The sequence below is a fragment of the Chiloscyllium punctatum genome, chromosome 10 (genome assembly GCF_047496795.1).
Source record: "Chiloscyllium punctatum isolate Juve2018m chromosome 10, sChiPun1.3, whole genome shotgun sequence".
Taxonomy (NCBI): domain Eukaryota; kingdom Metazoa; phylum Chordata; class Chondrichthyes; order Orectolobiformes; family Hemiscylliidae; genus Chiloscyllium; species Chiloscyllium punctatum.
The window spans coordinates 13,416,916-13,432,613 of NC_092748.1; the positions used below are offsets into that span (position 1 = coordinate 13,416,916).

The 15,698-nt window shown below is 42.6% G+C and overlaps 1 protein-coding gene across 3 annotated transcripts in view; it reads left to right on the forward strand.

Annotated features, from left to right (window-relative positions):
• Nucleotides 1-13,447, forward strand: part of mdh1b (malate dehydrogenase 1B, NAD (soluble)) — a 44,066-nt gene extending 30,619 nt beyond the window's left edge. For 2 of the 3 annotated variants that reach the window (XM_072578556.1, XM_072578557.1), the window contains exons 7-10: nucleotides 3,995-4,170; nucleotides 6,390-6,529; nucleotides 8,936-9,089; nucleotides 13,097-13,447. In XM_072578556.1, the coding sequence (XP_072434657.1) occupies nucleotides 3,995-4,170; nucleotides 6,390-6,529; nucleotides 8,936-9,049 (430 nt within the window). In that variant the 3' untranslated portion in view covers nucleotides 9,050-9,089; nucleotides 13,097-13,447. The remainder of the gene's footprint in view (nucleotides 1-3,994; nucleotides 4,171-6,389; nucleotides 6,530-8,935; nucleotides 9,090-13,096) is intronic. The other variant, XM_072578558.1, reaches the window with a different exon arrangement.
• Nucleotides 13,448-15,698: the final 2,251 nt, after the last annotated feature.

Consider the following 15,698-nt stretch of genomic DNA (forward strand, 5'->3'; position numbering starts at 1 on the left):
GCACTTTCCTGCAGTTATCCTTCTCAGGAGAATGGTATCAGTTTCTACAGCCTGGAATTCCCACGCGGAATAAGAGGAGCAGCACTAGCAACACCAAAAATGCCAGGAACGGCACCAGTGAGAGCAGCAGCTGCCTTCTCCTCAGCTTCCTGTCTTCTGCATGACAGAGGGCACAATAAACAGCTTTGTCTCAAAGGAGGCAATATCCCCATACAGTGTATGCTGATGGAGGATCATCATTCTGAATGGGAGTGAGTGACAGGAGATTCAGACTTTGCTGCATGTCAGTGCTGATCTCTGTACACTCTTGGTGCAAGATGTATTCCAAGTGGGCTTACATTGCCAGTGACTGTCAATGTGCAGATATCTGTGGAATTTCATAATCCACTGGGCAGAAGTGCCCCTCCCAGGTGACCGATTCCATGTTTGTCAGCACTTAGGACCACTTTGCTACTGATGAGGCCACTCAGAATCAATTCTTATGAAGAGTCATATTGGACTTGAGCTATTAACTCTGCTTCATGCTCCACAAATGCTGGCAAACCTGTCAAGTTTCTTGCACACTTGTTTTTTACTTCAGATCTCCAGCATCTGCAGTACTTTGCTTTTATTGGAATCAGCGGGGTCTCTGATTTTCTATCTGGAATCCCATGGGACCAAGGGGTCACGACCTCCACATGTGACAGGAAAGGTATCTTGAGATCTTGAGATTGGAGTATTCATCAGTTGGAAGAGATTCCTGCTCTGCAGTGTTCAGCTGGTATGTAACCACTGGGACTTATGTTAATATGTTTATAGATGTCTGTGCAAGATATCCCAGAGGCTGCCATAATGCTTTCATTCTGCATCAATCATGTCTCCCATAAAGCTTTGCACCTGAAAAGATGTGTCAGCAAATTATGCCTTTCAGACAAAAAGCTATCCTCTTAAGGATGTGACTGTGGATACTTTTGAGAAAGCTGACATGTGATGAGCAACAGAAGCCAAATGAGTACAGCAGTGGTCCTTGAGCAAGTCATTTGGTTGCTGAGAATGCAACTCAGGTGCTAAGGCAGTCTGCAGATTGTGTACCTTGCTGTGTGTCCTGAATATCAGTGGTCTGCTATGCTTGTGCAACATTGTGCAGTAGAGCTGACAAGGAGAGGATGAAAATAAGGACTACTCTACATTCAACTCTCCAGGGAGTTGACTTAAATTTTCAGTGTAATTTTCAAATCCTGCCTCTTTCCTCTCATGCTTTTTGCTGTTTTTCCCTTCACTACCGATGACCCCCCTCGTTTCACCATTACTGACCTGCCCTCTCAGTTCCCACCAACCTCACTCCTTTAAAAAGAAACTCCAAAAATACTTTTTTTCCCTGTTGTGTCTTTACTTGCCAATCTACTCCCTGATTGTAAATGTTGTACTTTTGGTTAGAATCCATTATTTTGTACACTTTACTATAAAGCATGCACTATGCAGATCTTTGAATGAGTGATAGTGTAGAGTTATAAGTTGGTGTCTGTTAGTACTAAAACAAAAGCACAATTGTAATGTTCAGTAATATATTCTACATGACCATTTGGTTTATTAAATTATTTCAAGATAATTGGTAATGAACGTAATGAGTAGCATCGATAATTGAAAGCTTTATATTTTAAGAGTGGCGCATGTACATATGGTGACACACAGGAATTGTAATTCTGTGGGACAGACTGGATAGATCAGAAGAACCTTTTGCCTGTCAGCTATCATTTATGTATTTGTATTATATTTTGAATTGCTCAGATTTGGAGTTGCGCACATTAAACTGAGACACATGAGCTGGATTTCATCCCATAAAGAGATGCCTATTTGGGACAATAGTGACTGTAGTGGAGTGATAGACTATTGTTTAACCTATGGGAAAAATTGATAGGATATAAAAAGAAATGATGTACAAAAGATTTTGTAATGCAGCAATATGGAACTAGATTGTAAGGAGCATTGTGATTCCTTCCACATTGTCCCTCCAGCGAAAAATTGAGCTACAGCATGAACAGCAGGAAGGTCAATTGGCCACTTGTAACCAGAGATAAGGTTTCTACCCTTCAATGGCAAAAAAGTCTTAATGCCAAGGCTGCCTTAAGAGCTTAGGTTGAGGTGAGGGTAGGTAGGCCATCCTATTCCTCTTCTTCCGCACATAAAATTGCAGACTGTTCAGGGGTGGATGGGTGGGTGGTTTGAGGCTTCTGGAGAATTTTATAGGCTTCCCCTCCACCACCTGCAAACCCATTGACAAGGGACCAGAAAATTCTGTTCCTTTAAAGACCTCTGGCTTATTAGGGATTCACTGAGCTATTGACACGGGCTTCTAAACCAAAATCAGTATATTGGTTTATATTTTTTAAATATAAAAGCCAGGTGATTTTTAGACCAAGTGTCTTGATTTTTAACAGTTTTTCTCTTCATTTGTGAGATGGTCGGTTTGGCATGTTTGATTATGTGAAATGTCATGAGCAGTTTCAGTCCAATTGTTAGAGAGATGGGGGCTTCTGATACCAATATCGCTATTCTTTTGGTCTTCTGGTGTCAATTAATGCCATCATTTCAATGAGAAAGAACATTGCCATGGTCATCCCAGAACCCTCCATTTCATTACCAATGAGGATCTTCAGCAATCATGTTCCTAACATCAGAATCACCTCCAAAGTCATCTTTTCTTTTCACCGGCAAAAGCCCCTTCAATTTTTTGACCACTGGTTTAGAATGAGGGCTTTAATTGGAGAGTCCAAGGCAAGTAATATTGATCTCCTTAGACCAGAGAAAAATAAAGGTTCAAATTTGTAAAGCGATTTATCAAAATTGTTAAAATTAGCAGGTGGGTCGATATCCAATGGATACAGATCTAAAATAATTGGGAAACAAATTGGGATGAGAGGAAGGTGAGGAGAGTTTAGTTTACACCGTGTAGTTAGGGTCTGAATGAATGCATTATTTTATTGTCATGTGTATTTTACAGCAAGAAAACAGCAAAATACAGTGAAAAGCTTTTCCTCAGTATAAATAAAGTTAGCATCCAAGCTGAGTGAGTAATAGGGAGAGCAAATTGAATGCTGGCCTTTATTTCAAAGGAAATGGATATTAAAAAGTACACTACAACCAAACAAGACATTATTGTAGTCAGACCACAGTTTGAATACTTTGAACAGTTTATGTATTAGATTATAAGCTGCTATTTCTGCCACCTTCAGTGGAATGCCACTATCAGACATACATTATCCTTCCCTCCCTTGCTAGCATTTTGCACAGGCTATTCCCTTTCGGATGCCCCTGATCTAGGGAAAGATATATTGGCATTAGAGAAGATTCATAAGACTGATACCAGGTATGCAGGACTGTCTTCTGTGGAGGGGTTGATTAAGTTTGGTTTGTACTCATTGGAATATAGAAGAATGGGAGGCAACCGTATTAAAAATGCCAAGCGTCTTAGGGGACTTAACAGGGTACATCAGCAATGGTTGTTTCTCATCGTGGGTGAGTCTAAAACCAAAAGGGCATAATCTTAGAATGAAAAGTCACTCATTTCATACAGAGATGAGGAGAAAGAGAGGCAGTGAATCTCTGGAATTCTTTACTACTGAGGGTTGGATCATTAAGTATGTTTGAGCCTGAGACTGACAGATTCTAAATGAGCAAGGGAATTGAGGGTTATGAGGAAAAGGCAGGAAGGTTGAGGATCATCAGATCAGCCATGGTCTCAGTGAATTGTGTAACAGGTTCATTGGACTGAATGGCTACATCTGCTCTTATTTCATATAGTCTTTTAATTTGATGAAGTCCTAGCCTCCCATTCCCACTGTATGCTGTCTGTTGTATCTTTCCCATCAGAAACGTTCTGCTGCATAATTGTAAGTTGCTGTACCTGAGTCACTCATTCAGCACCACTCATTGAAAATAATTGTCGTGAAGCAGCTTGGGTTTGCACTCATTATTACCTATCATTGAGAGTGTTTGCCTCAAACTCTTGTTCCAGAAATTGGATCGAAGAGGAATTTGTGGAAGAATTGCATGCGCATCGACCAAAAATTCAAGCAGCATTGAAACACGGTCTGGGCCTCTCCACTGCCGTTGCGATACAGAAAGTCTTGAATTGGTGGTATCATGACTCACCACCAGGGGAGTTTATATCTCTTGGAGTTGTTAGTCAAGGTGGGCCAACCTGTTGAGAAACATCTTTTCTTTCTTCTGTTAACTTCTCTTCACCAACTGACTCATGTAAGGCACAGTAGAGTTCTGTAAGGAATTACTGATCTTATTGCTTTGTGTGGAAAGCACAAAGAACAATATAACACAGGATCAGGCCCTTCAGCCCACTAAGCCTCTCTCAACAAAAAACCTTTTGCTCTACATGGTCCACAGTCATCTGTCAAAATGCCTCTTAAATATTACTATTATATTTGGTTCTACCACCACCTCCATAAAAACTTGCCTGTCACATTTCCTTCAAACCTTCCCCCATTTACCTTAAACAAATGTCCCCAGTTCATTTCCACATTTCTACCCTGGGAAAAAGACTCTGACTATCTATTCTATCCATGCCTCTCATAATTTTGTAAACTTCTATCAGGTTGTCCCTTCAGCCTGTGGTAATTCAAGTGAAAATAAACCAAGTTGTCCAATCTCATCTCATAGCTAATACCCTGCAACCAGGCAGAAACATCTGGACTTGAACCGTTAGATTGCTGTCTGTCCATTGATGCTGCCTGACCTGCTGTGATCATTTGTTGTTTTCAATACAGATTCCAGCATCTGCAATCATCTGCTCCAACATCCTGGTAGACCTTCTCTGTGCCCTCCCTAAAGCGTCCACGTCCTTCTGATCATGTGGTATCTGGAACTGTACAGTATACAATATTCAAATTGTGGCCTAACTAAAGTTCTACACAGCTGCAACAAAAGCATCACATTTTCGCCAACATAGTCCTGGCCTCAATTTTAAGTTCTAGACTTCCTAGCAAGAGTTACAGGAGAACACTCGGTTGATCTCTCTGCTATCTAATTCAGGAGGGATGTGATTGATGTTGTTCCCTTAAACATATCAGAAAACACAGCCCAGATCAGGGATTAGATCCAAAGACCACACCCCCAGGTTCACAACGTTTTACAATCAAACATTCTTAAGCCATTTAATTGAATCAGTCAGTGATAATTGGCAGTTCAACCAGTGAAATGATCTATCTCACATAGACAGCGGGTGGCAGAACATTGTTTGGGAAGTGGGGGTCTTGCCTGCCAACAGGTGAGCTGGTAAGAGACTATTAATGTCTCTGGTCAGAAAGACTTGCTGAACCATAAGCCATACCAGCCAGTGATGAGTCCATCCATGGGTGTAGCTAGAATCCCACCTTACCGCAAAGCAAGAGGGGGAGGCACGTGGCTCAGTGTTTAGCACTGCTGCCTCACAGCACCAGAGACCTGGGTTTGATTCCATGCTGGGACAACTTTTTGTGTGGAATTTGTACGTTCTCCCCGTTACTGCATGGGTTTACTCTGGGTGCTCCAGTTTCCTCCCACAGTCCAAAGGTGTGCAGGTCAGGCGGATTGGACATGCTCAATTGCCCAGAGTGTTCAGGAATGTGCAGACTAGGTGGATTAACCATGGGAAATGCAGAGTTACAGGGATAGGATATGGGGATGGGGCTGGGTGGGATACTGTTCAGAGGGTCAGTGTGGCCTCAATGGGCCGAATGGCCTGCATCAACACTGTAGGGATGCTATGATTCTAAGACCTCGGGAATGGAAGTCCTGCCTATCAAAAGCTGCTAGCCAATCAGAATCCAGCTTCACTTTGCCATTCACTAAGATCCTGGCTGATCTAATAACTCCACATTCCCACCTACTCCCCATAACATTTCACCCTCATACTTATCAATGATCTATCTACCTCTGGCTTATAAATTCAAGGAATCTGCTTCCACTATGTTTTAAGGAGCCTCCTGACCCTTTGAGAAGAAATAACTCTTCCCATTTAAATGAGCATCCCCTTAATTTTAAACAGTAACTCCTATTCTTCCTGGTTTTTTGATCAATATTTATTCCTCCATCAACATCACTGAAACAGTTTATCTGATCCTTTTCACAATGCTGGTTATGGGACTCACTGTACACAAACTGGGTCACCTGGTTCTTACATTGCAAGAGCGAACAGACTTTTAAAAAGAGTTTTGTTTGCTGAAAACTTTCAAAATGCCCTGAGGATGTGAAAAGTTCAGTACAGATATGTGAAACAGCACACCATGAGAGGAAATTAACCTCCATCCCTTCCCCAGGTTTCTGAAAACTTCTATGACTCCATCACAATCAATTGTTACAAAGGCAGGCACTGAAATATTTAATAAGATGCAGCATTTTCTGATCCTGTGCTCCAGGTGATTTTGACATTCCATCAGGCATCATCTTCTCTGTGCCAGTTCGATTCTGTGGTGGAAAGTGGGTGATTCAGTCACAGATTGAGATCAGTGAGGAGACAAAAGACAAACTGAAGGACATTGTTCAAGAACTGAAGAAGGTAAGGCCTCAATAGCAATAGAAGTTTATTTGAACCTGCCAACACAGTGCTCCTATTCAATGCCAATATGATGAAGGAGTCCTCAGTGTGTGGTCAATACCATATCAGCCATAGCCCAGTTAGCTGCAATTTTACCTCTTGAGTCAGAAAGTTGGAGGTTCAGAGGCAGTGCCTCTGTCTTCTGATCACAGCCGAACGCGGCAGGCTCCGGCAGTGCAACCGATATAACCAGCAGCAGCCCTGCCCAAGTCGTCTGGAACCATAAGAGTGTCTCGTCCTCTTCACCTTCGTCATCGGTCTCCAGTGAACCAAGTCAGCAAAGGCCGCACATTAAGACCACACAGCTCAGCCCAAGCCACTACAATGACCAACAGCATGGCTCTTCACCACAAACCGACTATAACTCCTCCAGCAACCAGGGATGCACACCTGCCAGTGACACAGCAGTCGCCTTTTCTGGCTCACAGTGTGACTATACAGATGTCCAAGGTCCCAATTACTACAATCCTTACTCTGGATACCCTTCCAGCATCTACCAGTATCCATATTTCCATTCATCTCGTCACTCTTATGCTTCACCCCTCCTGAATACTCTGTCCATTCCTCCATCCCACAGTCCAACTAACTGGGACCAACCAGTCTACACGACCCTCACCAGGCCATAGGAAGTCCTTGCTGCCCAGCAGATATGCTGGGTGGGGGTGGCGGGGTGGGGGACGGTGCATAGGGAATTGGGATATCTGGGAAACAGTGAACTCAAGAAGCCTTGAGACTTAAGCAGTCTTCCATGGCATTATGCACTAATGAAGGACTGAACAAGTGGAGCACTGTGCCATTCCAGTTTAGGTGCCTGCTGATTCAAAAGATTGCCAATCCTGGTCAATGAAAACCACCACTTGCTTTTAGTTTAAACAAAGAAGAAACACAAAGCTTTTGGTTGAGACAGATTTCCAGGTTGATTACAGACAAGAGTAGGAACCTCGAAAATCCTCTGTGAGGACAAAGGACTCTTAAATGAAATTGGTCAAATTCTGAAAAATAATTGATGTGTTTGTGAAAGGAGGTACTACACGTATTGACAAGTTCTTGGTGGGCAGCACGGTGGCACAGTGGTTAGCACTGCTGCCTCACAGTGCCAGAGACCAGGGTTCAATTCCCGCCTCAGGCAACTCCCTGTGTGGAGTTTGCACATTCTCCCTGTGTCTGTGTGGGTTTCCTCCCACAGTCCAAAAAATGTGCAGGTTAGGTGAATTGGCCATGCTAAATTGCCCGTAGTGTTAGGTGCAGGGGTAAATGTAAGGGAATGGATCTGGGTGGGTGCGCTTCGGCGGGTCGGTGTGGATTTGTTGGGCTGAAGGGCCTGTTTCCACACTGTAAGTAATCTAATCTAAATCTCACTGCCAAACTTTCACACAAAAATCAAAGCTGACACTCCAGTGAGGGAGTGCTGGAGATGATGTCTTTTGAATGAGACATTAAACTGAGCTCTGTTTGCCACATCAAGATTCCACATAACTACTTTGAAGAAGCAAGCAAGGAATTTCTCCCTTCACGCACAAAGAACACTGGAGAAACTCAGCAGGTCTGGCAGCATTTATGTGGAGGGAAACAGAATCTGATCAGAACTGAAGAAGAGTCATACCGCTCTTAAAATGTTAATTCCATGTTTCTGTGTCCACAGATATTGCTGAGTTTCTCCAGCATTCTCTGTGTTTGTTTCATGCACTGTGTTTTGCTTTTAGTCAAGTGGTTTCTCCCTGTTTGGTTCACGTTTATTCCCATTCACCGTTGATAAAAGTAGATTACCTGATCATTATCACATTGTTGTTCCTGGGAGCTTGCTGTACATAAATTGACTGCTGCATTTCCTGCACTACAGCAGTGATTACATTTCAAAAGTACTTAACTGGCTATAAAGTACTTTGAGAACTCAAGTGGTTATGAAAAGCACTACATAAATCAAAGTCATTGTTTTCTTTGTATCTTACATTGCCTCTGTGGGCTGTGCTAATAATTCTTTAATGTGGTTTTGAGGCAAATTTTGTTTGCTAACACCGCTATAAAATGGCTTGGAGTATTTTAGTTTATAAAAAAAGTTGTCATTTGATGGAACAATTATTTAAAGAGTGGAATAGGCACTGAATTGCACAATACATTTTTCTAATGTTTGAGACAGATCAAACAGCTATATCATTTACCAGCATTGTACACGTCCTTGAAAGTGACTTAGTAAGACTGAGGTGGTCACAAGAAGAAGAAAGCCTTTCTCATATTAGATAGTAACTGGCAATGAATACTGAATTTGATGGCACTGCCTAGATTCTGTGAACAATTTACAAAATAGTATTGTTTGAAATTTTTCCTTTCTCTCACTTGTTTCTATTGAATTCTTACTTCATCACACAGGAGTACAATTTTAATTTCTCTGATGAGAAGGAGACAAAGGTAGAATTTAGTTTCTTACCTGGTCTAGATCAAGCATTTCAGACAAGAAACACTGATGGAGCAGTCTCTTTTTAAAAGGAGGATTCAGTTCTCGTGGAAGAACAGCAACAGACAGGTAGCTATCCTTCACTCACTTGATTGCACTGTGTACATAAAAGTATGAACTCAGGAAATTCTAAGGAATTTCAGGTTTTTGATTATACTTTCTTTTCCCATTGAAACCACAACAGAACTTCTTGGTTTGCAAGGGGAAATTATATACTGGAAGAGTGTGAACAATAACTTTACCCAAACCCATCCCAACATAAAAGAGATTAGATTCTGAACATGGTGTTAAACACCAACAGAAAAACCCAGTCCTCAAGGAACAGCATTGATCAGGCATCTAGAATTATGGCAGCAGTTTCATGGGCAGAAGACTTGTGTTCTCACACATTAATTGCACCAACAGTGTGCTCAATTGCATTGATTCTTTGAACACTACAACATTGTTTAAGGCATCAAAATGGCATCCATTGTGTACTTCTGTCAAAGAACATGCCAGACACCATATTTGTAAAATGGATTGATAAATGCACGCCTAATGTCTGCTAGAAATATACAGAGTGGGCAGATCATGATGCAAATTAGTGTGCAATGCTGACTTAACAGCAGCACTACTATCTTAGAGCTCAACGCTCCAGCTTACTCTCTCTCTTAACCTCCTACACCTGAATATGCCTTTTACACTTGAAGAACCCATTACCAACACTATTTAAAGAAATCATCATCTTACTTACAGGCCTGTTACTGTATTTATTTATTCTAGCTGTTGCTGCAATTTACACATTATATATGTTTTTCTAGACTTGTTCAAAAAAACTCAAGAGCAGTGGCCCAGCTGAAGTCTTCCTACGGTCATGTTGTTGGCTTGGCTACAGATAGTTACTTTCAGACAAGGGCAGTGGCCTTTGGAACTTCCCACTGGCATTGATCATGGCTGGTGAAATGCGCAGGGCAGCACAAGTTGCTGTAAAGTGGAGATGGGGAAGGGCTGTCAAGCTGGAGACTATATTCACAGAAGGACTTCAAAAGCAGATCTATGGAGAGGAAATTGCAGAAATGCTGCTATGCCCAAGAAGCCCCCCTTTGCACACTGAACCACGATGGCAGAAGTTCGAATTTCCACAAAAGCAATCTTAGATTTCATGGCAGCACGCAGACATTGGGCTGTAATGGAAGCTGAGACATCCTGGTTGACTCCACAGGCCTGTTGTTGGAGGTGGCTGCCATTTTCACATCGAAAAGGAAGGGTTCCAAGATCTGTATACAGCCCAAAAAAAGCCATATTTGTGCTTAGACCTTTCCATGCTCATTTATCTTCAAACCAGTTTTTCTGATAGACTTTTCAGTGTATATACCCATCAATCTCTGTAGCCTGGTTCTTTGACACAATCACCTGAATCCTCTAATATGTAAACTCACCCACCAGTGAGCTGGTATCTGTGCTATCTTTCCCCCATCCCCAGCCTCATTCCTCCATTTTTGTATACAAAATATTACTTAGTGTAGATCTCACCTCTATACAAGCCTCTTAAACTACCTGCAATATTAGTCTCTGAATCAGTGACTACTATTCTGAAATTAAGTGACAGTCTGTTTTTACCTTGCTCCTCTCTTGCTCTTCCTACTCGGGTTGCAGTTCTTGGGTAATTCAAATGAAATGGGGCGAATGTTGGTCATGGTGATGGGTCAGAAAAAAATTAGGAAGTGCATACTTATACTACCTGCAACGCGTAAACCTGAGAAGGATTAGAGATAAAGGAGAAGTTGTAGAGAATGGGTTTGTATAACTCTGAGGATATCATCACCTTCAACAGATTCCTTTTGTAAGAGGATGTGAGACTGGGGTTCTCTGTTTCAAAATAAGAGAGCGCCCATTTAAGGCAGGGACAAAGATAATTTTTTTCCTCACAGAGGGTCAAGAGTCAAAAGGTGATGAAAGCAAAATCCTTGAATATTTTTAAGGCAGAGGTAGGTGGATAGATTTGGTCACCAAAAGGGTGAGCTGTTAACGGGGTGGGTGGGAATGTGGATTAATCAGCTCATCCATGATCTGATTGAATGACAGAACAGGCCTAAGGAGCTGAGTGGCCTATTCCTCTTCCAAATGTTTATGTCTGTATCCAGCAATGCTAACAGCTTCAGTTCATTGATGTTCCTTCTTATACAGTCCACTATTGTCTCTCCTTCGTAACATTCCTGTCCCCCTCCCATCATCTCCTGAATGTGTATCACTTTTTCCATCAAAGAAGAGGGAAGCAGGTCAGTGTATGGTTTATTTGGGTGATGGGCCTATCATGACAGGTGGCTTGCAGCAGTGCTAAATCTGAGGCTGTGTTGAAGCGTATCGATGTTAATTATGAGTCCTATTTATTGATTGAGTTTGTTGGAAAGTGAATGCTGGGGTGTAGGAATTGAGCAGCTGCTGAGAGCCAGTCTCCACTGGTGGTCAAACGATCCAGACAGGCTATGAGGCCTTCTCTGTTTAGTTGGCCACTGCTGCAACTACGGGTCCCTTAGCTACGCACAGCAGTGGCTGAGAAGTGCATGGTTGAACTCGTAAACATAAAAGGTTGAAGAGCGAGCACCCTCTCTCACCCTTACTTACAATGGAAGACTGCTGCTTCTTCTTTGCCGAATGGCCTCCTCCTGGAAAGTTGCAGTCTGTTTTCGAATAGTGCAGAACATGGACAAGGTTATAAACTGGAAGAACATACCCCACCAAAAATGGGAATAGAGTCATGGATTCATAGAGATGTATAATACAGAAAACACCTTTTGGTCCAACTTGTCCATGCCTACCAAATATCCTAAATTAATCTAGTCCCATTTGCCACCATTTAGTCCATATCCCTCTGAATTCTTCCTATTCATATACCCATCCAGATGCCTTTTAAATGTTGTAATTGTACCAGCCTCCACCACTTTTTCTGGCAGCTCATTCCATACACGCACCATCCTCTGCATGAAAATGTTTCCCCTTAGGTTCCCTTTTAAATCTTTCCCCTCTCATCTTAAACCTGTGCCCTTTAGATTTGGACTCCCCTAACCTGGGGAAAAGACCTTGTCTGTTTACCCTGTCTGTGCCCTTCATGATTTTATAAACCACTATGAGGTTACCCCTCAGCCTCTGACGCTCCAGGTAAAGTAACCCCAGCCCATTCAGCCTCTCTCTATAGCTCAACCCTCCAAACTTGGCAACATCCTTGTAAATTTTTTCTGAACCCTTTCAAGTTTCACAACATTTTTCCTTTAGCAAAGAGACCAGAATTGTACACAATATTCCAAAAGCGGCCTAACTCATGTCCTGTACAGCCACAACATGGCCTTCCAACTCCTATACTCAATGCTCTGACCAGTAAAAGAAAGCATACCAAATACCGTCTTCACTATCCTGCGACTCCACTTTCAAGGAGCTATGAACCTGCACTCCAAGGCCTCTTTATTAAGCAACACTCCTCAGGACCTTACCATTAAGAGTATAAGTTCTGCCCTGATTTGCCTTTCCAAAATGCAGCACCTCAAATTTATCTAAATTAAACTCCATCTGCCACTCCTCAGTCCATAGGCCCATCTAATCAAGATCCTGTTGTACTCTGAGGTAACCTTCTTCGCTGTCCACGCCTCTAATTTTGGTGTCTACTAACCGTACCTCCTATGTTCACATCTAAGTCATTTTGTATAAATAATGAAAAGCAATGGACCAAGCACCAATCCGTGTGACACACTGCTGGTCACGGGCCTCCAGTCGAAAAAGCACCCTTATCACCATCCTCTGTCTTCTACTTTCAAGCCAGTTCTGAATGCTTAGAAAGTAAAGGATTACTTTATCCTAATCTGTTATATTGCAAAGAAAAATTCATTGAAAAGAGCAAGATTTAACTATTCTCAGCTTTAGATCAGTGACCTAAGCAAGCAAGTCAAATAAAGAATAAGAAATTTATCACTTTGACCCATCAATTTGTTAAGCAGGAAGGTAAATGGGAGAGGAAGGTTGTCATAATAGACTCAGATGCTTGGACCAGGAGTAGACTGGCTTTCTTCTGTCAGAATGTCACGTTCTTTTCTGTTCCATTACAGGCTATGAATTGGGTCATGTTTGCGGTTCTCCAGCTCCTCAGAAATGTGACGGAACAGACGATCGAAACCGCTTTGTTCACTGAATGACAAATGTTCAATGTTTAAGGAATAGATCATATTATTGAGTCCTCTTTCAAAATAGGTGTCTCACTGTTGAGAGTCATTAAAAAGAAAAGTTATAAAGGTTTTGGTTTAACTCTAATATAATTTTTATGTAAGCTCAAGTTTTCTTGGATAGTTTTGTTGAGATGGTGCTTTTTAATGACTTAATTAGAGTGCGAGGAGATACTGAGCACAGTGGAGAGTGAGAGGGATCAATGTCATTTGAAGTACTGTAATTAAACCAGCATCCCACAGTGATCTAATGATGTCAATGATTTATGTTTCACCTCTCATGTGTTACTTGGTTTAATCATTTGTCCAAAGCAATTATCCCGAAGATGTATAACACACACACAAATATGAGATGAACAAGAAGACTCCTGGACCCACCACTGCTCACACTAATCAGCAGAACTCATGCTTCCTCCTTCCTGACCATTAGTAATCCAATACTTCGGAACTAAGGAAAGGAGAAAGCAAGTTCTGGATGGGATCTTCCCAATTCCTGAACAATGTGGGCAATGGTGAGTCACTGTGGGCAAAAATGGCGATTTCAGAAAAATGGAATTCTCAATGCAAGAAAAAGAAGGCCAATTTGCTGCATTTTAATGGCAAGATGAGAATCTCAATAGTAAGTGCTAAGAGGCCTATTTGCATGCATTAATGTCGTTACCTTGTTTATGTGCAGTTTGCTACTTTTCCAGACAGTGGGGAGAAGCTCGACAGTGATAGTTCCTTACATGGCAGTCTGAGCAGGTTCCTGGCAGCTCCAGCTCTCCACTTGCTCCACCAGGTCTTCACCTTCTCCAGGTTTTGACGACATCTGACAGCATGCTCATGGAGTTTGGCATCGGACACGCGCCAGCTTCACCACTTCATCATGGCACATCTCAGACTCTTATAATATTGTGCACCACTTCATTACTGCACTCTGGAACTCACTGACACCTTAGATCACAATGGCGCTGCCAGGACACCTTGCACACAGGGACGGGCACCCACCTGATGCATAGGATTAGAGTGCATCTCAGGGCTTGTGGCTTTCTCTCTTAGCGCACACTCACTTTGCACCTACATGGATGCTCACAGCATTTCTACTTTGCCTCCCTTTTTGCCCTTAGCACCTCATTCAGAATGTTCCTCACAGTGCTTCTGTCTCGCCTTAACATTCAGCACAGAAGTAAAGCCAGGCAGCTTGTCATTTTGTCGGCAGTGATCACTCAAGGGGTGTGCATGTTGCCATATTGCACCGTTCTATGCCAGTCTCACATCTGCAGTATATGCCAGCAGCTTTCATGGTCAACACAGTAAATGTGCTCCAACCAAATGACAATGTCAGAACACCTAAGTGGAGTAGTCCTCAGTTGAGTCCAGGAGGACCGTCAGGAGGCACCAGCACAGTCAGTCAAGGACAACGTCTGATCACAGTCCAGGGTCTTGAGATAGTCACAGTCAGGAGGTCACTATAGTTGGGGAGTGGGCCATGGTCTGCCATTGAGGAGTAATGGTACATCAGTTTCAGAACAGTGCAGATATCAGTCAGCTGTCTGGACAGCCATCAGTAGATGCTGTCCTTTCATGTTGGTCAGGGGTTTCGGCCATGGTCATTCCTGGTGGGTGAGTAGTCAGTTGTGGGGATTGGAAGCACCATGCTCTCATGCAGAGGGGACAATGTTATTGAAAGGAGACAACCCCATGTATGAAGGGGAGAGCGTGGGGCAGATCGTAGAGCATGGGAGGCCAAGGAGTACTGTGGAAGGTGGGTCATTGATGGTCACCACCACCTTGGCTTCAGTGAGAGACGGTGTGCAATGATGTTTGTTATGACTCAGCCACATGCCTGTGATTAGGCAAAGTGAAGAGATATGGAGAGTTACATAAAGGAGCTCGCTGGGACAACAGGGAAAATCAAACCCAATGGGGTTATCGGGGAAGGCAAAGCAAAAAGAAACATGAGAAGTGGAGCCCATGACTCAGTCCATGAAGCTCTAGCTTTATTTTTATTAATTTATGGGATGTGGTCATCACTGGCTGCACCAGCATTTATTACCCATCCCTAATTGCCCTGAGAGCATTTAAGTGTCAACCATATTGCTGTAGGTCTGGAGTCACATATTGGCCAGACTAGGTGAGGACAGAAGCTTCCATTAGTGAACCAGATGGGTTTTCTCCTGATTCATGGTCATCATTAGACTCCTGATTCCAGAAATTTATTGAATTCAATTTCCACCATCTGCCATGGCAGGATTTGAACCCAGAACATTACCTGGGTCTTTGGATTAGTACAAGTTAAGATTCAGCCCTGCACCTGCAACAAGCTATTCCTGGCTTGCAGTGTTTGAACTGGTACAAAGGTGGGATTTAAATATGGCTCCAGTGATGTGAATCCAGTAAGGTCCTGGCAGTGAGGAACACATCCTCGACTGGTGACTGCACGATAGCTAGAACACATCACCAGAGTGGTGTGGCACATTCACAATGAGGTGAGCAGCAGAGAATC